General features: G+C 43.2%; 1 protein-coding gene across 11 annotated transcripts in view; it reads left to right on the top strand.

Moving 5' to 3' along the window:
• JMJD1C (jumonji domain containing 1C) overlaps nucleotides 1–17,806 on the top strand; it is a 163,884-nt gene extending 146,078 nt beyond the window's left edge. For all 11 annotated transcript variants that reach the window (XM_051800607.1, XM_051800613.1, XM_051800618.1 and 8 more), the window contains 13 exons: nucleotides 2,083–2,172; nucleotides 3,507–3,634; nucleotides 3,816–4,029; nucleotides 4,531–4,745; nucleotides 5,007–5,285; nucleotides 5,664–5,832; nucleotides 6,240–6,330; nucleotides 6,441–6,571; nucleotides 7,658–7,780; nucleotides 8,818–8,957; nucleotides 11,138–11,314; nucleotides 16,419–16,550; nucleotides 16,903–17,806. In XM_051800607.1, coding sequence (XP_051656567.1) covers nucleotides 2,083–2,172; nucleotides 3,507–3,634; nucleotides 3,816–4,029; nucleotides 4,531–4,745; nucleotides 5,007–5,285; nucleotides 5,664–5,832; nucleotides 6,240–6,330; nucleotides 6,441–6,571; nucleotides 7,658–7,780; nucleotides 8,818–8,957; nucleotides 11,138–11,314; nucleotides 16,419–16,550; nucleotides 16,903–16,992 — 1,979 coding nt within the window. In that variant the 3' untranslated portion in view covers nucleotides 16,993–17,806. The remainder of the gene's footprint in view (nucleotides 1–2,082; nucleotides 2,173–3,506; nucleotides 3,635–3,815; nucleotides 4,030–4,530; nucleotides 4,746–5,006; nucleotides 5,286–5,663; nucleotides 5,833–6,239; nucleotides 6,331–6,440; nucleotides 6,572–7,657; nucleotides 7,781–8,817; nucleotides 8,958–11,137; nucleotides 11,315–16,418; nucleotides 16,551–16,902) is intronic.
• Nucleotides 17,807–23,698: the final 5,892 nt, after the last annotated feature.

Below are 23,698 nucleotides of genomic sequence, written 5' to 3'. Positions count from 1 at the left end.
TTGGTGGAATGGATTGCCTTCCCGGGGAGGCAGGCACTGTGCCCTGGCACAGCTCTGCGGTCAGACGCTGTGCCAGGAACTGATTCAAGTATAATGCTGTTTGGAAAAGCATTTCCATGTTTGTCATAGCAGTGTAATGTCACAGATGTGAAATGTTAGTAAAATAAAGTTTAACTGGTAGATGGCAAACCTTGCTAACTGTGGGGTCTCATCCACTTTGTCCCTGGCTTTGTAGTGAGAAGCCTCCTACACTGCAGTTAGAGGATGTTCCCAGAGACTTGCATTGAAGCCTGAAGTTTTTAGGGAGCTAATGCCAGTGTTTTCGAGCACTGGGAACAGTTGTTAATGCTTTAATGCTGGAGGCTGCTTCAGCAGCTCTCCACTCGCTTAAGTCTGTGTGTGCATCCATCTGACGTGGCTTGGGATATATGCCAAACATTATTTACCCTGGTGGGAACATGCAGCCCAGAGGCTTTTTATAGTGTGTGTGTGTGTGTGTGTGTGTGTGTGTGTGTGTGTGTTAACCAGCCAGGAAAATTTTAGTAAAATGTCTCAGAAGTTTGAAAAAGTAGTATAAAGAAGGAGGCTTCTTTCCAGTCTTCTAACAGGGAAGGCTTTCTCCTTTCTATTCATCACAGTGTTACATGCAAAAGCAGAGGTACGACAGTTTCCCTCGCTGTGGCTTCATTTCTAATGATGCTGCAGGATTCTTGTGAACTGTATTTCTCCTTTGGCACTCTCTTAAAAAGTTCAGAACCACCCACCCATCTCTGTATAATAGCACTTTATATTACACCATTTTTCCTGGAACTGGTAGTTGTTTTTGCAGTTGCTAAATGTAACAGAGAATCCCCTGGGTTTTCCCTGCTTCAACAGGAATGTTAGAGGTTTAAATATTCCATATTCAGATACTTATCAATGACTTCTCTTGTTACTTTACTGAATGAATGTGCAAACATTGTTACCTTCAGACAGTTCATGGCACCATCAAGTGGAATGCCATGTTAGAGCATTTCAGTGAGAAAATACATTAAATAAATATATGCTACTTTGTTTCTTGATTTATTTATGTTTGTGACCAGTTAGATAATTCCATGTTTTAGGAGTTACAAAAAGTACAAAATAGCTTGCAAATCTAATGCTTCTACTACAGTGTAAGAAAATAATGCTTTAAATGTGTTAAATGGTTCTTTTTACATTGCTAGAACTGAGCAGACTAGTAAAAGGTTTTGGAAAAATGTCTTTAAACTAGCAGTTCAGTGGATAGGACACAAGGCTGGGGATTGAGAGAGAAGTTTTATTCTTTCTGCCCCAAAATCACGTAGCAGGTTGGTGACCAGTTGCTTGGCCAGACTTTTTTTGCTCTCATTCTTCCTCTTTACACTGCATATTTCAGGACAGCCTTCCTGAAACTTTATAGAAAGCCCCTCTCTGCTGCCACAAATGGTTTTCAACCAATACACAGAGACTTATGGTTTCATGGTTGCTTTATTCTGACATAAACCCGTGATGCAACTTCCCTCTCCTTTGTGCCACCAGTAGCATTGGTGTAACTGCAGGGTAGGCTGACTCAAGAGTTGATTCGGTTAAGAGTTCCTCTTTTTGGCTTGTTTGGCCAACTCTGGTTGAAGACAGCCACTTATTTGGAGTGTGGATTGTGTCAAAGTGGATTAACCTTACAGTTGCAGCCTAAATGTGTCTCTTTTCCATGGCAGGATTCATTAAGGGAGGCTCACTGCCTCGATAGCAACTGTAGCAACAGCAACTGTAAAGGATTTTGGCCTGTGTTAGATTGGCAACTGACTAAATATAATAAATACTTTGAAATTTTGATGTTATTGGCAAGGGCTTGTGTTACAGGTGCAGTTATTTCGAATTTCAGGGTTGTTAAAACTCTGTTTTTGAAAAGTAGCTCTATTGTGAAAAGTAGCTGTTGTGTGCAGGTCTTTGTCACGTGGGATATCAGGGCAGAAGAGTTAATATGTGCAGAAAAACATTTCTGACTAAAACCAATCTGCAAAACGTTGGCTCTGTCTGTGTGCACTGTAAGTAAAGTAAAACACTGGCTGTGCTGTTTTGCAGATAAGGAGTTGTATGCCTGGATGAAGTGTGTGAAAGGACAGCCTCATGATCACAAGCACCTGATGCCAACCCAGATTATTCCAGGCTCTGGTAAGACCACATGTGAACGAACAGAATGTGTTTTTTCCCATGTCCTTCTGTAAAGAGAGGCCAGAGTTGTTTCTTGAAACTTCTGATTTTCCATTTAAAAACCTGGCAATTGAGTTAAATCATCACAGCAAGGCAGGCGATTCTGTGCAGTTACCAGCAGTGGGCACAGAGGATGAGGAGAGTAAGAGAAGTGTGCTGACAGATGTGTGAAGGGGTTTTGGGGACAGGCAGTGAAGAGATTGAGGATCTTGACCAATTAGTACCTTTTCAGAGCAGAGTAAACCAGCCAGAATGTACTTAATACCTCTGACCTTGGCGGTTAAAAGAAAATCTCAAAATAATAACATCAAGGAGCATTGTGTGGCAACAGATTTCTGGGGATTTGTTTTTCACTGTTGTCTGTCCCATTCACCCACACAGAAAAGAAAATGTTTTGGTTGGACATTTGATTGAGCAAAATGCAGGAGCTCATGATAATTGAAAAACTAAGCAGTAATCATAAACCCGGCTAGATTCAGACTTCTTTTTTCAACCAAGCAAGTTTCCTGAATCATTGCACTTAGGTGTGGTGGTGGTAGTTGTGGTTATTAGCACAAATTTACTTAGAATTTCTGCAGCATTGATACAGACCAGAAAACAGAAAAGTCAAATGTGCCCTTAAACTTACAAAGTAAATTCCCAGGTTATTTTAAGCCGAAAATACAGAGCCAGTCATTATTTTATGGATTGTTACATGTTAGTTCAGGTAGAAATGAAGGTTGGTTGGATTCCATAACAAATTCAGATTGTGACATTCCTCACAACAGGTTCCAGACTGAAACTGGTTTTAGTTTTACATTGTGAAGTGAACCACTTGTCTGGAAACAGCACAGTAAAAGCTGCCTACGTAACCTCAATGGTGTTCTGTGCATATCCATTACCAAGCAGCCTCATTTACATGATCACGTACTAATTTTTTTGTCAAGATGTGGCTCACTCGGTCTGCAGTTGATGGTTTTATTAAATGGAGCAATGATGCATCCATTGAACAATGAGAAGTAAATAATGAATGACTGGCTTGTCTGGTGGGTGCCATGCAATGGAAATGCAGAATACAGGTTAGATTATTCAGAAGAGTAGTGTGCAATTAATTAAAGATCTGTCTTTCTGCATGAGCAGAAAAATGACTGGGCAGTCATTTTAGAGTAGTTTTGAGTGTTAAATTTAGGATTTCTAAGAGTTTAAATTATAAAAATACTTGAAGATAGCATTTTAGCATCACAGTGTATGTATTGTGAAGAGGGTCACAAAATGATTGACAGCTGCTGATGGTTTTCTTCTTAATTGTCTTCTAGTTTTGACAGATCTTTTAGATGCTATGCACAACATTAGAGAAAAATTTGAAATTAAATCCCATTGTCAGTGCACCAGCAAGCAGAGCACGCAAGCTGGCAAGCTCCCTGCAATGAATGGTGTGTCTCAGGTGAGTCTAAAATGTGTGTGTATATTGCAGCTTGTTCAAGTGTTCTGATTCCTGTGGATTTCTGTATTTGAATAGTGCCAGCTGCATTTTAATTTGCATATGTGACAGTTAAGTGCTAGCCATGTCTTTGGAATACATTAGAGCAAAGCTATGTAGTTAAAAACAAATTTGTTCTTTACAGGTTTTGCAGAATGTCCTTAACCACAGTAATAAAATTTCTCTGTGCATGCCTGAGTCTCAACAGCAGAACACTCCTCAAAAGTCCGAGACAAATGGTAACACGAGCCCAAGGAGTGATGTAAGCACAGACAGCAAGTTAACGCCACCTGAATCCCAGTCCCCCCTGCACTGGTTGGCTGATCTTGCAGAGCAAAAAGCCAGAGAAGAAAAGAAAGGTACGTGTTTGAAGTTGTCATATCTTGTCCATAACTCGGAGGGCACCACTGGTAACATAATTGAATTAATTAGGAAAAAATAACACCGTTTTCTGTTACAAAAAGAAAAGACGGTGATCTTTTCCTCATTAATTTTAACCTTGAAACTGCACTGCTTTTTCATGGTGGCATCTGAATCCCCAAAGAGCCACTGTGGAATGCACAGCTGATGTGGGAACATTTCCACATGGATGTGGGTGCATTTCCAGCTGCAGCATTCCCATTTGGGACAGGTGCTCACTCAGCTGCATGTCTGAGGTGCTGAGGAAGGCCTTTTCTTGGTCACCTCGTTTGACTGCATTTTCAGGAATCTGGTTCATCCCCTGGTGTGTTTTCAGGTGGATAAAGCACTGTTGCTGCACAATCTGTTACCAGCAGGGTGAAATGCAGGACAGTGGTGCTATTCCTGTGTCTGCATCATGATACAACAGTGTAAACTTCCAATGATTATTTTTGTTTTAGAGAACAAAGAGTGTCCTTCTGGAAAACATTCAAAGGAAGAGAAAGACCAGGATAATTTGGAGTCCCAGAACTGTAAAAACTCCCCTCCTGCATCCCAGAACAATGAGCAGGGCTCAACCTTACGAGACTTACTAACTACAACAGCAGGCAAACTGCGTCTGGGTTCCACTGACGCTGGCATTGCTTTTGCTCCTGTTTACTCTACAGGAACAGCAGTAAGTGTTTACAAGTCACACAGTTTTTTCTGTCAGGATTTGAAAGTCTGTGTCATTTGTGTTGGCACGTTGTCTGATGGCTGTAAACTTCATATGAAAACTTCATACGTACACACACATACACACATTAACGTTTTATTTATTTTTATAAATGGTCGTAATTGATACAACATCTGAAATGTTATTCTACTGCAAAAGGAATTGCACTAGCTTTACTTGCTTTTATGTTGTTTAAGCACACATTTGTTTATTTTCTGACAGAGTGGCAAGAGTGGTAGGACTATGCCAAACATCCTCGATGACATAATTGCTTCAGTAGTAGAAAACAAGATTCCACCAAATAGAGCACCAAAGATAAATGTAAAATCTGAAATAAAAGATGAGCCAAAGGATGATGATAAATGTATTCAGGATGACTGCAGTAAACGGTACAGCGATATTCAGTATTCGTGGATCTGTGATAAGCATGTTCTGTGGCTCAGAGACCATAAAAACAGCAACAACTGGAAGCTCTTCAAAGAGTGCTGGAAACAAGGCAGGGTGGGTATTGAGGTGTTCGTTGTGTGGAGTGACCTCAGTGTGAACCCTGGGGAGCTGTGCTGAGGGACAGAAATGCCTGACTGTGTGTGTGAAGCTGCATTGTTAACAGTGGGCAAAAGCCTGTCAGGGATAGCCCACAGGTGAACTTGTGTAGTTAAATTTCAGTTACCTGCTCATGGTCAATCAGAAATTCCTGTCATGGAGTTTGAGATTCCAAAAAGACGTGTGTGACACCTTTGGGAATGGGTGCTCCTGGAGGACATGTTAACAGCTCAGTAGGGCTAGGGTCTTCAGTGTGTGTTTCGGGTGCATTTGTACTTGGGAAAGGATAAGTATTGATTTTTTTTTATTATTATTATTTTATTTTACTTTTTACAGCCTGTTTTGGTGTCTGGTATGCATAAGAAAATGAACTTCAGCCTGTGGAAAGCTGAGTCCATTAGCCTGGATTTTGGAAACCAGCAAGCTGATATCTTGAATTGCAAAGACAGTATCATTTCAAACACCAATGTCAAGGAGTTCTGGGATGGTTTTGAAGATGTTTCAAGTATGTTACTGTGAATGTATTATTCTGTTGATTCTGAACATGATCAGTGCTAGAAACTGCAGTTAAATATAATCTTTATGGATCTTGAGGCTTTGAAGAAACTTTAAAAAGAAAGTTGTAGATAATCTGTTTCCAGAGAACATGATGGAAACTGGCATTTTGTATGTTTACAGAATGAAAGATGCACTATTACAGTTAGGTCTGACTAGGAAATCAAACAAATGTCATTGTCCCTTAGCTAGTTGAGTTTCATTTGTATCATTCTTGAGTTCTGAAATAATTTATCTGCTGTTTCATGCATGAAATTCTGATTATTGGTAGGTTAAGAGTTCAGTTCTATGTTTTGGTTGAATAAAGTAAAACACCTACAGTGTATTAGTTCTTAGTAATTTCTGTGTTATTTGCAGAACGGCAGAAAGTAAAAAACGGGGAAACAGCTCTGCTAAAACTGAAAGACTGGCCTTCTGGTGAAGATTTCAAGGCCATGATGCCAGCAAGGTATTTTGAGTTTAATATCAGATGTTCTTAAGTCAGTCCCTATGCTGGGTTTTTCTTTCTCTGTGTAATGGCACAAGTTCAATTACATTCTTCTTTCTTTTCTCCTTCAGATACGAGGACTTACTAAAAAGTTTACCCTTGCCTGAATACTGTAGTCCAGAAGGAAAACTAAACTTGGCTTCTCATCTGCCAGGATTTTTTGTCCGTCCGGACTTGGGACCCAGACTATGCAGTGCATATGGTGAGTGTGCCCTAAAGTGCAGCAGTTACCTCTCCCCTTAAACCTGTAGAAGGTCACACTATAATGCTTGATAGAAACTGAGCTTCCTTGAAGGAAGCTGATTGTTCACTCAGTGTAGGAGAAAGATGGACTGACTTGAATATTAACAGCACAGGCATGAGAGTTTAGTTGCTTCTGCATTTCTTTCTATCTTTTCTTGTGCTGTTATAGCCTTTGGAAGCATATAAATGTTTATGTGCTTCTACACAGAGATAGATCCTGTCTTTAGTAGTGCTGCATGACACAGTACTTCATGAAATATTACTGTCCTTGTAATTCTGGCCATAAATAAGTCTCAGCATATTTCTCATAGTTTGTTTAGTGTGCTAAACACTCAAAAACCTATTCAGAAAAGGTTGTTTCCCTCAGACATTTTCTGTCTGCTCCTTCTTTTCCAAAGAATTTTGTTCAGTCCTGTTTTACAGATTGTTGTATTAGGACAAGAAATGAGTGGTAATTTGTGAAGTGATGGCTTTGACTTAAAAAGTCCTTTGAAATAAACATATTAACAGTAGCGATCAAGGCATGGGTCTGAAGAACTGAGTCCTTAATGCCCCTCTCATGTAATACTGCTGTAAGGCTTAGTGTTCTAAAATGTCCTTTTGACATAAGAATGTGTGTTTTCATCTTTTAAAACTAAAGTTAATTTTCCTCCTTGTTTGGGGGTTATTTTGATTAACAACTCTGCTTAAAGCCAGACATAAAAGTGACATTTTTTGATAACCTTGTTTGTTCACTGTACCTGTATTCTACCCTGAACACCCTGAAAGGCTGAGGAGGAATGGAACACAATGGTCAGGAAATGTCCCCCTCTATTCTAATGAAACATGTTTTGTTCTTACGCAAATGCTATGGAGAGACAGTTACCTGGGTGTCTGTTAACAAGTAACATTTTCTTGTTTAGCAGGTGAACCAAAAGCACGTTTGTAGTTTGTGTATCTCAGGGACACTCAGTGTGCTTTCAGAAGTGTCTTCTCAGTTGTTGCACATTTCTATTTGAAGGTGAATATGCAACGCAACAGATCTTAATTTTGTCTTGTACCACAGGTGTGGCTGCTACTAAAGACCATGATATAGGAACCACAAATCTCCATATCGAAGTGTCTGATGTCGTGAACATCCTTGTTTATGTTGGCATAGCAAAAGGAAATGGAGTACTTTCCAAATCAGGTAAAGGGAAGCTCACTCACTGTGCCAGGTGTAGATGGACTGAATGTTCTGCTGATTCCAAAACTGACACCATTCTTCTGAAGGGGATGGAGGATACCCATAAGTACTTGCTTAAACCTGGGAGGTTCTTTGTTTCAAGCGTTTGCACACATATTAGTTCTGCATAAATGCACTGCAGCTCATGAATTATGAAATGGTGTTTCAGCCTCTTTTCACTTTTTTTTTTGCCTTTCCCTATAATTGATGCACCATTCCTGTGCTGGGACTGGCACAGCTAATGAAAGTGCAGGATGAAGGATTTCCTCTGGCAACTCTGGTGGTTCTAACAATTATGTCAGGATGATGTATTTGCCAGACCTTCTGTTTATTCTGCTCCTTCTGGGTGCACTGTGTTCACTCTATTGAATTTGGACTGTAATGTAATTTTTCAGCACCGGAGAGTTTAAATTGGTGTTTGTTAGTCAGCTCTATGAGGTTTATTGGTTATGTGAAAAAGTCTTTAAATCACTGAAATAGTTTTGTTTCTTCCTCTTTTTCTTTTGTCCTCTTATTCCACAATCAGCAAATGTAGATTTTGGGTGTGACTAATACAGCTGCAGTAAAGTTTGTCTTTTATTAGCTTTGTTTTCACTTGGGTATGCACTGAGTTAATAGCAGCAAACTTGAGCATCCTGGGAGAACTTTGCCTGCTAGAATAGCATGCTAAACATTGCTTATGCTGACTGCAGGAAAACACATTTTTCGTCTTTTAATGTTTTGGTACCAGCCTGCTTGTTTATTTCAGGTAGGAGATTGTGTTCCGTCAAATTCAAGAAATGTGGAAGAGTTTAAAAATTAACTATTTTTAAGGTATCCGTGGCATTCTTGTTCTAGTACCTAATTACAAACACTGAGCACAGAGATCATCTGGGGGCTTCTGTTGTATTCAGCAGGCTTTTATTCTGCTCAGTCTCACACAGGAAATTTGAAAAGAAGGTGTTTAGTTTCAAAGTTTTCCCTCTGTCTCACACTTAAAGAATATTTTTGTTGAATCTTAGGAGTTTTGAAGAAGTTGGAGGAGGAAGATTTGGATGATCTTTTAAGGAAGCGGTTGAAGGATTCAAGTGAATTACCTGGTGCTTTGTGGCACATTTACGCTGGCAAAGATGCTGACAAGATAAGAGAGTTTCTGCAAAAGGTTAGATTCATTACACATGATTTATAAATGAACCAAGTACATAGTAAATCAAAGGGGGCTGGCAGAAACCACCAACTCCACCTGAATGCAAGGGAAGGGAGGGAAGTAAAATTACTTCTTTATAGCACCTAAAATAAATTATAATTGACCTGCTACATCATCAACAAATAAAATACATGGCATGATACATATTCACTTTGTAAGAGTTACAGGTGGCCTGCAAACCCTGAAGGCTCAGGAGGGCATGGAGATTTTTCTTGTCCTTCTCTAATACAAAAGATAATCCGTAGGATGATGTTTTTCTCTCACTGATCCATTCTTGCATTATCGGCTGCTGGATTTTTGGTGAGTTGTCCCATGCCAAAACCCTGACCTTGTCATCCAGCAGCCACTGATGTTCCTCAGGACTCTGTTAGGTCACTTAACTCAAAGAACTTGCCTTGGCTTTTAGTGAAGGTGGAAGCACTGTGATCCAAGGGCAGCAAACTTATTCCTTAGCTACGGTGCAGCCTGTGGTGCAACAAGTTAGAGCCACATCAGAACCTTTCAGGTCATTCCATAGGATGGATATCCATCAGCGGCATTAAATGTAGGGATACCATGTTGGAAGCAGTTTTCTGTGCCCTGTCTTCAGCATGTTTTGATGTTCTAGGAGACAGCCTGGCTGGATGACATAGAAATACCAAAATATCACTGAAGTGGTTGCTCGAGGAAAAGAAATCTTTTCTCTCTTCTACTATGGGAAGAAATCAGATGAGTTTTAATTGGCTGAACCAAAGGGGTCCATAAACAGGCTGGAGGCCAAAGGCTCTACTGCTGGCAGGGAAAAGCCTTAAGAGCTCTAGCAGTGAAGATTGTTTTGGACAATAAAGCAGTGTTTCTGTACCAGGGCAGCTGTCCTCTGGTGACTCAGACATTTGCTCTTTGGCAAGCTGAACTGGGGGGGGAAATGAGCACTAGTCAATAAAACACAGCTGATTCCAGGAGATTATGAATTATACAGCAAGACTTTTCTGTTCATTCAAAAAGTAGATGCTCATAAATTAGATTGTGGCTCTTCAGTTTGAAAAAGAATTGTGAACAAAAGCACAACTGCAAGGGAACAGGTGGACAATGAGGAGTATTCAGCATTTCCTGTCTCAGAGCAGTCAAGGGATATTGTGAAACTCTTTGAGCAGCAGGTTTGAAACAGAAGCATTTAGGGTGCTGTGTAATGAAGGTCATCATTTGCTGCCATGGCTTGCCCTGGTATCCAAAATGAGTCGTGTACTGGAGTGTATTTTGGAAGTACTGAATGGGAGATTAATTGATGGGTAAACGCTGGGACCATTTGCTTGGTGATAAGGGATAAAATCTCACTATCTTGTTTCAGTTATCCCCCTACAGAAGAAGGGGGATAATACTGAAGAACAGCTTCAAGCTCTGCATCACATAATTAAGTATATTTAATATCAATATAAGTAAAAATCTATGTTTTTAATGAGATAATTTTCATGATAGGCAGATCAGAGTCAATAGAATTGATTTAGTAGCAGTAGCAGTAATAGTTGTTCCCCTGTGGCTCACATGGTGAGAAATGGGTGTGCAGTTTGGTTTACCAATGTCAGGAAGTATTTTATATGTCCATCATTTTTTCTGAATACCCTCATGGGATGGTAGGAAAATAACTTCTTGTCCCAGTGTGATTGGGGTGCGAAGGGGACCTCTTGATGGCCCTCTGTCTAGCCCTGTGCTCCAGCAGAGTCACCTGGAGCAGGTTTCCCAGGACTGTAGGACCCTTGGGTTTTTATCTGCTGCTTTTTTCCTGAGCTGGGGTTGTGGTGGTGCTCGTCTGTGTCAAAACTGAAGGTTGTAAGTCTGAGGAATTGGCAACACAGGAACTCCTGAGGTCAGACATTATTTTCTGGATGAAAGAAGTCACACAGAGAGTGTCTGGCTCATTAGTAGATTATTGTGCAGAGTTCTGTACAGCTCTGCATTTTGGAGTGGGAGTGCTGCAGATGTCTTCAGTTCAGTGGGACTTCACAGTTCGTTTGAGGTTGTTTTGAATCCCTGACTAGAGTTCTTGTTGGGATATTGGGAACACAGTAACGTTACTGGCAAGTTAGATATATTTTCAGTTTATCAGCAAAAGGTTTGGTTATTTTAGAAGTGACTTGGGATCTGTTCTGTACTTTCAGATAGCAAAGGAGCAAGGCTTAGAAGTTTTACCCGAGCACGATCCAATACGTGATCAGAGCTGGTATGTGAACAGAAAACTTCGCCAAAGACTTTTCGAAGAATATGGAGTAAAAACCTGTACGGTTATTCAGTTCCTTGGAGATGCTATTATTCTACCAGCAGGAGCACTTCATCAGGTAATGTACCTCAACTTAAAGACACGCAGGATTAAATAGCATAAATGCAGTAAAATGACTTTTTTCCAAAGACATAGATACATCTGTACGCAAGAAGATTTTATTTTCTTATTAGTGGCTGTTAGTACATAGGAATGTAAAATAGTTACATCTAGTGGTGTAACTGATTAGCCAGTGCTAATGTACAGCAACTTGAATGCCTTAAATATTAGTTCCTTTTGTTGCTTTAGAATTACAAATGAACAGACTATTATTAACCGCTGTTTTCCACTTTTCATTTCCTTAGCAGATTTCTAAACAAACTGGGGTTAGTTATGGCAAAGTCAGGTTAGTAATTTTTTTCTTCTAAGCCAAAAGTTGACCTCACCCGGGAGAGGCAGGGAGAGCAACTCGAGCAGGTAAAAACCACCTGGATGTCACTGTTTTTCTCTTCAGCCACAGGAGAATTGTAGTGGGTGTTCTGGTGTTTCTGTAATAAGGGTTTTGGTTGTTTTCCCATGCCACACTGTTTATTTTTACACAAAAGGTACATTAGTCACCTAGAGTCATCATTGTCCCTTCTTGCCATCAGAAAGAGTGATACTGCCTTTGCAGCAGCTGAGCTGATTTAATCCTTAGTTATATAAGGAAAAGTACTGCCAGTGGGGCAGTTCTGGAGAAACAGGATGAATTTGTGTCAGTCAGCTTCAGTCATCTCCTGGCACTGCCTTTTGTTTGGCCTTTTTTTTTTTTTCCTCCCAGTCTGTGAACTGCTGCTCCTTGGTGAAAAGAGGAAGAAAGCATAATTGTTTTGGGGCCGTTATAGATTTATTTCTTTCTTCACTCCATTAACCTTTTCCTGCTTCAGCAGGAAGTGGAGCCTTCTTCCTTGCTGTGTCACCAGCTGCCAGGCAGTACTAACGAGGGAGCTGACTGTCCAGGAATGAGGAGCACGCCCACCCTGCACTTGGGGTTGTAAACCATCATGCTATTAAACATTTATCATTGGTCTCCACGCGGGTTCAAGCGAGGCCAGGCCTTTCTGGGGAAGATGCTATTTGGTTTCTGATATGCAGATCAGCTTCCAGCTGCTGGCAGGGAGGAAGCACTGGCTTGCCATGTCACCGTGGCCAGGGCAGTGGGGCTTCTTCCTCTGAAAAACTGCCTGGTGATGACAGCTGCTCTGTCCCTGCTCTCTCTGCTGGCTCTGTCAGTTCTGGGGCATTGGAAACAACAGGTACCTTACCCAGACCAGGCTCCTCATCATTCCAGTGGGGTTTTGGGTGGGTTTAATGTGATGGTATGTAGCTCTGGATAGTCTGCAGGGATTTGTTTTCTGGCAAAGAAAAAAAAACACCCAAAGAGCCCCAAACAAATCCAGGTGACCCAAATCTGGAGTTGTTGTAGGTTACCTTTCCCTGTACCTTATCTCCAGGGCTTGATGTTACTTCACAAAGGTGAAAGAATGTCTGACATTGCTGTTGTTCTTGGCTCCTGTTGGGCTTAAGCAGCTGGGGCTCCCAGAGTCATGTATTGCATCCTCCTGTAATCTTGCTCTGATCTCTGGAAACAAGGGAGAGATGGCCCAGATATGAGAGTGAAAAGGAAACCCACAGAAAATAACAAATGTACTGGGAAATTTGCTTTATATAGCATGTGACATTATATAAAGGGATGCAGAATATAAAACATGAAGTAGTGGGACTGTTCCAGGCTTCACTGCAGTTCATACGTTTAAGGACCAAAAATAAGATCACTCTTATCTCCTTGGCTTTAAACTCCAGATTGCTTTTGAAGTGGTAATGTTCTAGCTTCTGGCACCAAGGAGTTAATAACGTGGTGTTTTTAAACCTTAGTGGGTGAAGCTGAGAACCTTTTCATCTTCTGTAAGTTTCTGTGAATCTGCCACGTAGGAGGAAATGAAAACATTGTGTTCTTTCATGTATGTGTGCACAGTGCTCTCTCTATATAGAGGTGCATAAATACTGACCTTAGGGATCAGCACCAGCACTTCAGAGATACAAAGCACATTTAAACACTGAAAAATAAGTCTGCACAAGAATACATACCACGTTGAGTTTACACATTGAGTGTTTCAGATTTACATGTGCATCATGAGTCTTTAATTATTAAAACTGGGTGAGAGTTGATACTAAATTTGGTGGTAAATTAACATTTTTATTTTTGTTTGCTCATCAGTAATGTTGTGGAGCAGAGGAAGTCAGGCTGAGGGCTGGAGTTAGGGAGCCTGGGTGCCTGTGGTCACTGCATGGTGTAGGTCAGACACTTCCATCCTGGAGCCAGTTAGGATTGTTGGTACACTACTGCTTCTGGTGTGCTGGTCTAGAGTTTTACTGTTCTAACAGTAAAACTGTGGAGGAGCTTGTGTGTTTTCTTCTGTATATCCTTTTTTTCCCCTCTCCCAGGTTCTGTGGATTCATGTCTAGCTTTTAAAGTAACTTATTCTTAACATTTTATGGTAGCATAAAGCATTCTTGTTGCTTCCCAGGTTTCTCCTCTCCCCATGTCCTTGCAGGCAGCAGTCACATCCCCCTGGTGATCACTGCAGTAGGCAAAGTCAGGCTGTTCCCGGGGTGGGGGTGGGAGGCAGAGCCTCTCCTGTGAGCTGTGACGGGCAGGGCAGCCTTGTCAGTGCCTCTTGTGGAGGGAATTGCTCTCTCGGGAGAGGAAACCAGAAATAGATACAGCCTTGCGCCGGTCACCTCTACAGATGCTTCCCTGGATGCAGCGTGAGGGATGTGCTGTGGGATCACACTGTGTCCTTCCTTCTCGGCTGTGTGAGTCGGGAGCTCAGCAGTGTCCCTGCCTTGCTGATGTCTGGGCCTTGTTCGCTCTGTGGGACTTGGAACAGGGAGCCCTGAGCTCTCCTTGGAACTTCCCCAGCTAAAAAAGGAGTGTTGTACTGTCCTGAATGAGTCACTCTTTCTGCTGCTCCTCTGTGGGTCATGCTGCATCACGGGCATCTCTAGGGATGCCCTGCCTGCTTTTAACTTGGTGGCTCCAAATTTGTAAAATGTTTTGGCGATAAATTAAAAGCTAAAGGTACTGGAGTCAGTGATTGAAATGTGGTGTTGAGACTCCCTGCAAAACTCGTTCACAGAGAAACAGGTTATTATAATGTTGGGTTTTATAGTGGTATTATCTTGATTTAACAGCAGGATTATATATTGTAAAATTACGTGCTGGAGGTAATGCGACATCCTGGCGATGTTCCGATAAGGATGTGGGATAAAGGTCTGGGCGTGGCGAGTGCAGAGCTCCCGGAGCTGAGCCTTGCAGGAAGTGAGGCCGTGAGGATGGGTGGGTGGCCCTTTCCTCCCTGCCCAGTCACCTTTCCCTGTCCCAGCCCAGGTCTGAGGCTTTTCCAACGCTCCACCCATCTCCTGACCCTGCTGGAAAACCTCTGCTGTGTGTGGGCTGGGTGTAAAGCTGTTGTCAGTTCAGCTGGAAGTGGCACAGGCGTGGGAGTGCTGCACTCCTCACCCTGCAAACCTCGGGGGATCCTCGCTGAACGTTTTTATTTGTGTGTGTCACTGTATCAGCTCATGCTATAAATATTATAAATAGAACTGCCTGTGGGCTACCAGGGGGGTATTCCCATGGTAAAATCTGTCCTCCCCACAGGCTTTTCACACGGATAAGACAGGCCCTGGAAGGGAAGGAGGCTTAAGGCATAGCAGAATGAAAGGTCTGAGGGAAACATTCCCTATTCTGCCATGGAGGGAGAGGGAGTTGGTGAAACCTTGTCTTGGTGAGGAGAAAGTGAATGAGTCCTGTGGGATTTGCATGGGCTGGCAGGGAAAACTAGGGCAGGTAGAGACTTGAAAGAGGTGAGAAGTCTGAGGGAGGAGAGGGGGCTGTAGCCAGGCAGAGAAATTTCAGCCCAGGCTCTAGGAAATTCCCTGAGAGGGGAGAGCCTCATGATGGCACTTGTGCAGCTGCTGCCTTGCTCCTGGCTTTCTGCCGCTCGCAAACTGTGGCATCAACAAACCCTCCTTGAATCTGGAATGACTTCTGTTATGATTCACTCTCAGGAGGGACCAGCACTGCTTTGTCCTTGATGATGGGGCTGCAGAAACCCTGCATGCAACACAAGTGCTAAGCTGGAGTTACCACTGGGAGTTCAGCTGTAGAGGGCTGAGCTACCCACGCTTGGGCAGTGGTTTTGAAGAAGAGAATAATTTTTAAATGAAGTCCCGTGTCCTCAGCTGTGCAGGCCCCAGGAGTTTCTTTGAATGTCAGGTACCATAATGGAAATTTTAGAGTATGCATTTAAAAACTCTAGATTTTGCTAGGTTCGACCTTAAACTGTACAGATCTCTGTCAGCCCTGAGCAGGGTGGGACTGGGTATTGCTGGGATGTCAGCGGAGCTGCCTCCCCAGCCCCAGGCTTTGGGAATTCCACAGAATTGCACAACTCTGAGGAGCTGTTGGAGTTCGGGGAAGTGAGGGTTTTGACATGCTGAATTACAAATTACAGTGCAATTTGTAAGGGTTTAGGGGTGAAAATCCGATACTGAATGTTCCTGAAGGGAACGAGCAGGAGTTGATAGTCGGGTCACAACCAGGAACTGTTTTCCCTCTCCCCTGTCCTCCAGGTAGGACCTGAGTGGCAGGAGATGGTGTCTGTTCCTCAGCAGTTACCTCACACCAGTAAGAGGAAAGTCCTTTCCCCCCCCCTTCCCAATCTACCCCTTTCTTTGTTCATGATTTTTTTTTTCTTTTGAGTGTTCTCACCAGCATTACTTCTCCATGAGTGTGGAAGCTCCCAGAGGAGCTGGGTCCTGCAGGGCAGGGCTGTGGCCGGGTGGGTCTGCAGATCCAGCGCCTGCGCCATGGCTGGAAAGGCTGTGCAGCAGCTGGTGAAAGGCTGTGCAGCAGCTGGTGAAAGGGTGGAATAACACATCAGTGTTCAAAGTGTGCCTTTTGCCAGAAGCTCTTAGATAAGTCAAATACACTTAATTGCTCTATACCTGTGAAGCTGCCCTTTAGTCTGATAAGGCTGTGGTTAAGGGATGTCAAGGCCCATTCTTTTCTCAGGTCTTTCTGCCAAAGAATAACCCCAAATACTAATTATCAGTCTCTTCTTGTTATTTTGGAATAGGTGCAAAATTTTCACAGCTGTGTTCAAGTAACTGAAGACTTTGTGTCTCCAGAACACCTTGTACAGTCATTTCACTTAACGCAGGAGCTGAGGCTGTCAAAGGAAGAAATCAATTACGATGATAAACTGCAGGTAGGAAGCGGAGGCCGCTCTGGAAGCAGCTGGGAAGGCAGGGCTGGGAAGGCAGGGCGTGCTGGGGCTCATTGAAATGCCGCAGTTCGTGGAGCTACTTCCTCACTGCTGTTCACACAGAATAAGAATGAGCAGCAGCTTCAATGAGCAGCAGCTCTAAACGACTCTCCCTTGAGTTGCTGGTTTTATTTATTTCACATGACATTTTAAAATGTGTAAAAAGCTATTCCCTTTTGCATGGGCTTGGTGCATCCTTCCTTTTTTTTCATCCACTGTGCTTAGCTCTCAGTCCTAAACTTTGCAGAGTTCCTCAATCACAGACCTTACTAAAATCTGTCTGATGTTCTTGCAGGTTAAAAATATCTTGTACCATGCAGTTAAAGAAATGGTGAGAGCTTTGAAGATCCACGAAGGTGAAATGGAAGATATGGATGAAAACTGAGTGCGTTCTGCTTTTTGGAGTTACCATCAGAGGGAGGTCGTTTCCCCTTGCCTGTGAATGGTATGCACACTAATTTAAGCTTCACAAACCATCAGTGCCAAGAAAAAATAGTCATCGTATTTACTTGTTAATGACACTGCGACGGTAGAGCTTCATATCACAGCCACTGTGATTCCACGTTCCACTTGCAAACAGTTGAGCAGCATTCTGCTGTCTGTATTATAATGTACATGAAGTTTGTGAAATGTCAAAGATTTAAGATGATGTATTTATTTTTGGAAAAAACCCACAAAATTCTATGCTATATTGTTGATCAAATGTAAATGTGACTTGTACAGTTTGCTAAAATAATTCAGATATTTTTCACTACATTGAGACAATTACTGTGAGAGTAGGACACAAACACCAGCTATTGCCTGCATTTGGGATCTTGCTGAGTCCGCACAGCAGTCATGTCATAATCTGAAAATTACTGCCAAATAATTGTAAACTTTGTAAAATATAAAGTATATAAAGTAGATATTAAATACAGACACTTCAGTATTTTATTGAAGCTATTCAGTGTACAATTAAACGTTTTCAAAAGGTGTAATTTATTTAAAAATTGTCTCATTTTGGTAAAATTTATGTGAACTTTTAAAGCTTAAATATTAAACTTAATATGCTATGTAAATATATACATATATACATTCAATGAGGTATTTTTTTAAAACATTGGCTTGCTTTAATTTGTTAAAAGTGCAAGTGTTACACATGCTTTGTACATTGAAGTTGAAAGGGGTTTTACATTTTCCATTAAAATGACTTTATCAGACGTGGTGCTGTCGGTTTCTGTGCCAGTGCAGCTCCGGTGCTGCCCTCTGCGGGCCGGAGCCGGGACTGCGGGTGGAGCCACCTTCCCTTTGGGAATCGGCTCCTGCTTTGCGGAAAGGGGAAAAGGCGTTTCTGCAGAATAATTATTTTATAACAACGAGGCTTTTTACAGTTCAAGTAATACCACAAAATAATGTTTAAAAAATATATTTGTATCTGGTTTTATTTAATAATGATAAGTGTTAGTTGAGCGGAATTCTCGCTCTTGGAGTGAGTTTGAAAAGTTAAAGTGTACTTTGATTTAAGTTATTAAAACTGTTGAAACGTTTGGATGGATATCAGATGCTGAGCACAGCCATTGGCCAGCTCCCGATGTGTCTGAAAGGGGATGATAATTAGCCTGGGTACAGTAATGCGCTTGGGTCTTGCTCCCAGTCTGACATCTCACTGGGGTTTGGGTAACCAAAAAACCCCAAATGCCATATAAAATTACCCTTAAAAACAGTAAAACACAAAAGTAATTTCTCATTGCAGAAGTCTTTAGTTGTCTTGAAAACTTGGAATTTATGTCAAATGGGGTTACTCTTGCTGTGCTTGGCAGTTGATTCTTAACTTCGAACTCGGTTCCATCCAGCATCTGCTCTCTTTTTCCCTACAGCACTGGAGCACTGGCTGGAGATGCAGGACCTGCCAGTGTACATTTGCTTAATGACAAGTGGTCTCTAACCACACAGTCTTTATTTTTCAAGTTCAGGATATGTAAATGAGTGATTTTTTTAATCAAGTGTAAGTGTTTTCCTCCCAGATTGAGTTTTGGTGAGGTACTTGCAGTGTTTGTGAAATGTCTGGAGGCTGCTGAAGTTACGATTCCTGCTGCAGAGTGTTACACCCCCCCTTGTTTGTTTTCCTGCACCGAGACCAGTTGTTGGGCCTGGGCCATCACTGTCCTCTCCTTGTGCTGCTGTGTCTGCAGTGAATGGAAGAGGTTGGTTTCCCCTGGGTTACTCTCACAAAGTGTCACATTGCCGTGAATGTCCTGGCCAAAGCCATGGCTTCCTGCGCTCCAGGCAGTGCCTGACAGCTGATGGCACCTGTGCCTCCAGCCCCGAGCTTTGGCACCATCCTTTGGGCCTGTGGGGCACTGACAGCTGCCTCTGCCATCCCTCACTGCCTGCAGGGGGGGATCCCTGCACCTCCCTGTCAGCTTGGAGGAGTTTTTACCTCCTCAGGGGGAATCAGAGGAGTCGCTGAACTGGGGCTAATTTCTATTTCCAAGTGTTATTAATATTTTAAGTTCTTCCTTTGTGACCTTTTTCCTGCCACCTTTGCTGATTAATCCTTAAGCGTACGACAAAGGACACACTTTTCTTTTTAATCTGCAAAAAATGTGTGGGTGAAACAGGTGGTGAAGCAGCAAGAATGTTCCCAGAGAAGAGCCTGAGAGATTGACAGGATTTTAGGACTAAAAGTGTGATTTTGGAGAGGCAAAACTGCTGGGCTCGAGCTGCAGTGTTGCATGGTGTGCAGCACTGTCACTGGGTAAGTAATCTTGGCTGCTTCTGTAGCAAAGAGAAATGATAAATGACTTTTAACTGCATAAATAGGGTGTCACTGTAGATTTTAACTCTCCACTTGTGTAGTTTTAAAATTTTGTGGTTGGTGTGGATTTGTGATGCAGAAGAACATGACCTGATTCATTTTGCAAATTGCTTTGGGAATTGCTGCACTTGTGGGTGACACATCCTCACAAACTGCCCACCACAATGACCATTTTTCCCATTAATTAATGGGAGGGCAAGAAGCCAAAAGCAGTGACCAAGGACAACGTGGCACAAGTTGAGTGTGACAGGGAGCACTGTAAAGTGTGTATTGCTGTCAGCTTGAAAAATCCCTGCAAGTCACCTGCTGCACGGCTTGGCAGACCACAAGTTGTTAAAGTCAGTAGCTACTCCAGATACTACTAAAAGAAGCAAAAAAATTTTTGGTTTTTTTGAGTCCTTAGTGTACCAAATTCTGCTTATTCAGTGCCTTAAGATTCCTGGCTTGGTCACAATGAAGTGGAGCTCCCCTGCAGGAAACGGGAGCAGGAAATCAGGCTGGGTCATGCTTGTGGTTGTGACCTGAGGTGTTTATGGCTCATGTCTGAGACCTGAGGGGTTTATGGGGAGGGGTTTTCTTTTCAGGTTAGTTTTTTCCCTCTTGACCATTTCCATGTTCTGTGAGGCATGTTTTTCCCATCTTCCTTTCAGAAAGACTTTTCAGGGGGGTTTCTGATCTACAGTCTCGACTATTTTAATACAGCCAAAAGTATTCAGTGAGATCAACTGAAGCTGTTTGAGTGCAGGAATGCTATCAGCTCCTAGAGCAGGGATATGAAGTACCATGTGTCATCTTTTGTCACCTTTCTGTTGAGACTAAGCTCTGTCTTCATCTGCTTTGCTCTCCATGAAACTCACTCTTTCCTGTCCTTTGAGAGATCACATCTCAAACTCATCAAAACTGAGCCCTGCTCCTCACCCCCCTTCCTTCCCAGCTCCTCACCATCACCTCCATCCTCAGCCCTGCCTTACAGTAAACAACCATAGTAATGTTCTTCCTATTGAACTGCAGAGGTAACTAATGAAGAGTAAGCAATTAGCAAAGAATGAAGTGGGGCTGTGATGACCTGAGGTGTTTCAGCACAGATGGTGTATGGTTTAGCAGAAACAGAAACTGCTGGAATTACTGGCAGGGAAGTGGTCCCCGATACAGAGGTCAGATGTAGGGGTTTGTTTAACAGTCTGACTAGCAAATCTATTTATTCTGCTCCCCCAGCTTCACACAAGTTGCTCAGATCTGTGTGTGTGAGCAGAACCCCCATCTGATCAGCTCTGTGTTCTCATGCTCCCTGACCTTTTCAGTAGGTGGTAATTCTGTTTGTACCCTCTACCGTGACATCCTGTCAACCCCTCTCCTGCTCTCCCAGCTGACAGCCTTCCCTGCCTTGTGCCTGGAACTGGGAATTTCCCTTCCTTCCTCCTTCCACAGCCACCATGGCCTGTTCTGCTGCTTTCCTGAGCAGGATGTTTGTGCTCTCCCCCACATCCACGCTGGATGAGCTGCCTCTCCCTGTTGAGATCCTGGACTGAGGTTTTGCTGTGCTTTCCTCTCCTGACCCCCAGCTCTGCCCCAAACAATGTCAGCTCTGCCCTGCACTCCTGCTTTCCGCCTTTTGACTTGTGCTTTGTTGGCTGGAGCTTCTCCTTCCCTGCCTTTGTGTTCCCATGGGGTGTGTGCCCCAGCAGTGCCCTGGGGGAGATCCACCACCGTGTTCCTCTCTCCCCGTCTCAGCAGGGTGCCCAGGAAGCTGTCCAAGGAGCAAATGCCGTGTAGCATTAGCAGCACACACAGAGTTCTGTACCTCTACTTTTTTCATTTGTTCTCATGGGTTTTGAAAAGGAAGTTACCATCTATATATAGCTGGTAGGAAAATCTTGCCTCACAGCACAGTGAAGACATCCTTTACCTGATGTGTTGTGTGCAAATAGTTGCATTCTAAACATGGGCCCTTCTAAAGGTATGTGGTAGACTGAAGGATTTTTGTTGTCATGTTTCAAAGTGAACATTTCTGGTATCTTCCAACCATACCAAGACAATATATTGTTGACCCAGATGCCTGTTTCTTTTTCCAGTCCCTGGGCATGTGGTTTTACCGTAGCTCTGTGCTTCCTTAGTGAAATTAAAGAGTAGGGTTTAGTAGCTCTGGGGCAGGAAATCCTGTATTTTCACAGCTCTAAGGATTTCATATTGTTTGATCTCAATAATATCTGAACTCCTGCAGCAAATGGGCCTGAGGGAACACTTCAGATGATTACAAGACAAAAAACCTGGTTAAGCTGAGGTTACTTCTGGGAAAACAAACATGGGAGAGAAAGGAGGTGCAGGAAAAGATGGCCATATCTCTGAGTCCTGAGGGAGCAATGAGCTTTTTATACAGTTGAACTCCACATCCTTGGGCAGGAAAGCCTGGTAAATAATGTCCAGCCTATACCTGACTTGTGGCAGCCACACCACTGCTCCAATTGCTTTGGAACAGTTTGATTTTGTTTTCAGCTCTATTTTTAGTCCAATTCAGTACAGGAAACATTGTGGCTGTACTTGCTTTTCTCCATCTATTTTGCTCTCGAGCCTGCTTTTATAGAACTGTAAAGCAGCCCAGGTTGGAGAGGTCCTGAAAGGTCATCTGGTCCAACCTTTTGTGAGAAAGGGGAGCCTAGATGAGGTGTAGTCCATGCCAGTGAAGGCAGGTCAACACTAATTGCAGATGGCCAAAGAGCTGCTGTTGACAGGCATAGGAAGGAGTTCTAGGCTGGAGTTCCTGAACATGGAAATGCTCTCAGAGGAAGCCGTCACAAGATCCTTTTCGCCCTTTATATAAAATGAAAATATAAAACCCAACACTTCTGTATTTTGGTTTTAGCCATCATTCTAAGTAGCAATTGGTGTTGCAGTCTGCAGATTTTATTCTCAAGAGACTCCACATTGCTTCCCAATTGCTCTTCTTTGGTTTCTCTTTCTGAGGTGATACAGCCAGAGATTGGGTAATTACAGTTTCTTTCAGCACAGCGTATGTTGGCTGTATTCAACAGGGCCGGTATTTCTGGGTTCCAAGACAAGGATGGTTTCTGTGGTCAAAGCGAAGTCTATGAATAGAAGTCAGTGTCTGGACATGTATTTAAAATTGGTGAGACACTGAAACGACAGACCACAGGAGTGTTTAATTCTGTCCCATGTAAAACAGTGCAGCCCTGACTCCCTGCCCATGGGAATCTTTCCATGAACTGTGCCAGGCTGTGTGACCACCAGTGACTTACCTACCACTTCGTTGTTGCTGCTGCTGCAACCGGTCACCTCCTGCACAGCATTTCCCGCACCGCACCTCGTCCTGGCTCTCTCCGGCCCGGGAATGAGCCCGTCGGCACGGCGGTGTCAGGACACGGGCACGGCAGAGGGAGGAGGGTCCCCACGGCTCAGCAGGGCCCGGCTGGGGGCTGCCAAGGGCTGCGGAGAGCGCAGGGAGCAGGGCCTGGGCCGAACACCGCGGGGCCGCGGCCGGAAGGCAGCAACCGCCTAAACCAGTCCTAAATTGTTCGGGCTTAAACTAATTGCTGACATCCACGGGAGACGGCTTTCCTTAGGTTTATTGCCATGTATCTGTAAAACGTGTCATCTAGTGGTGAGTATTCTCTGTACAACCTGCCTTTCTTCCCATGCACTGAGTAATTGCTTAGGTGTGGATTCAGACTGAAGAATTCCTTACTTGGAAAAATTCAGCATCACTCTCTGGAGTGGAACACTCTCGTGCTCAGCCTTACTGCTCGGAGTTGAGATTCAGCAGCAGTCCTGTGTTGAGCAGGCAGACTGCAAGAACAAACAAACATTTGCACTGCAGGAGAGAGAAAAGTTTTACCACCACTTTCCCAAACTGGCAGCGTGGAGTTTTGCCCCCACTTGGCTACCCTTCCCACAGCTTCCTTCAGGTCTTGTGTTTTGTTTATGGAGCTATACATGAAGGGATAGTTTAGTCTTACAAAAAGGCAGAGCTGGCAAGTCCCATGCTCCCACCTCTGAGAAACCCTGACTCTTTAGCAGAGGTAGCCAGGCTAAAAGTTGCTTCCTTCTCCTATAGCTGCTGTTTGCAGAGATCGCTGAAATGTCTGCAGCCTTGAGCTATCAGCCCTGGCAGCTGCTTAAATCACTTTATTTCCATCTTGTAGCACATACCTTTCTTTGCTTTACTTACTGTGCTGCTCTGCCTTGTCACCTGAACAGCCAGCCAGGCAGGTGTCAGCAGAGACTGTGATTTGCCCTTTGGTGGGAGCAGCGAGCTGGAGCTGCCCTGGAACAGGTCACC

Source organism: Manacus candei, unplaced genomic scaffold (genome assembly GCF_025592945.1).
Source record: "Manacus candei isolate 608988 ecotype Guabito, Panama unplaced genomic scaffold, ASM2559294v1 h1tg000050l, whole genome shotgun sequence".
Taxonomy (NCBI): domain Eukaryota; kingdom Metazoa; phylum Chordata; class Aves; order Passeriformes; family Pipridae; genus Manacus; species Manacus candei.
Note: the sequence above shows the minus strand (reverse complement) of the source record. Positions and strands in the feature narration are given on the sequence as shown.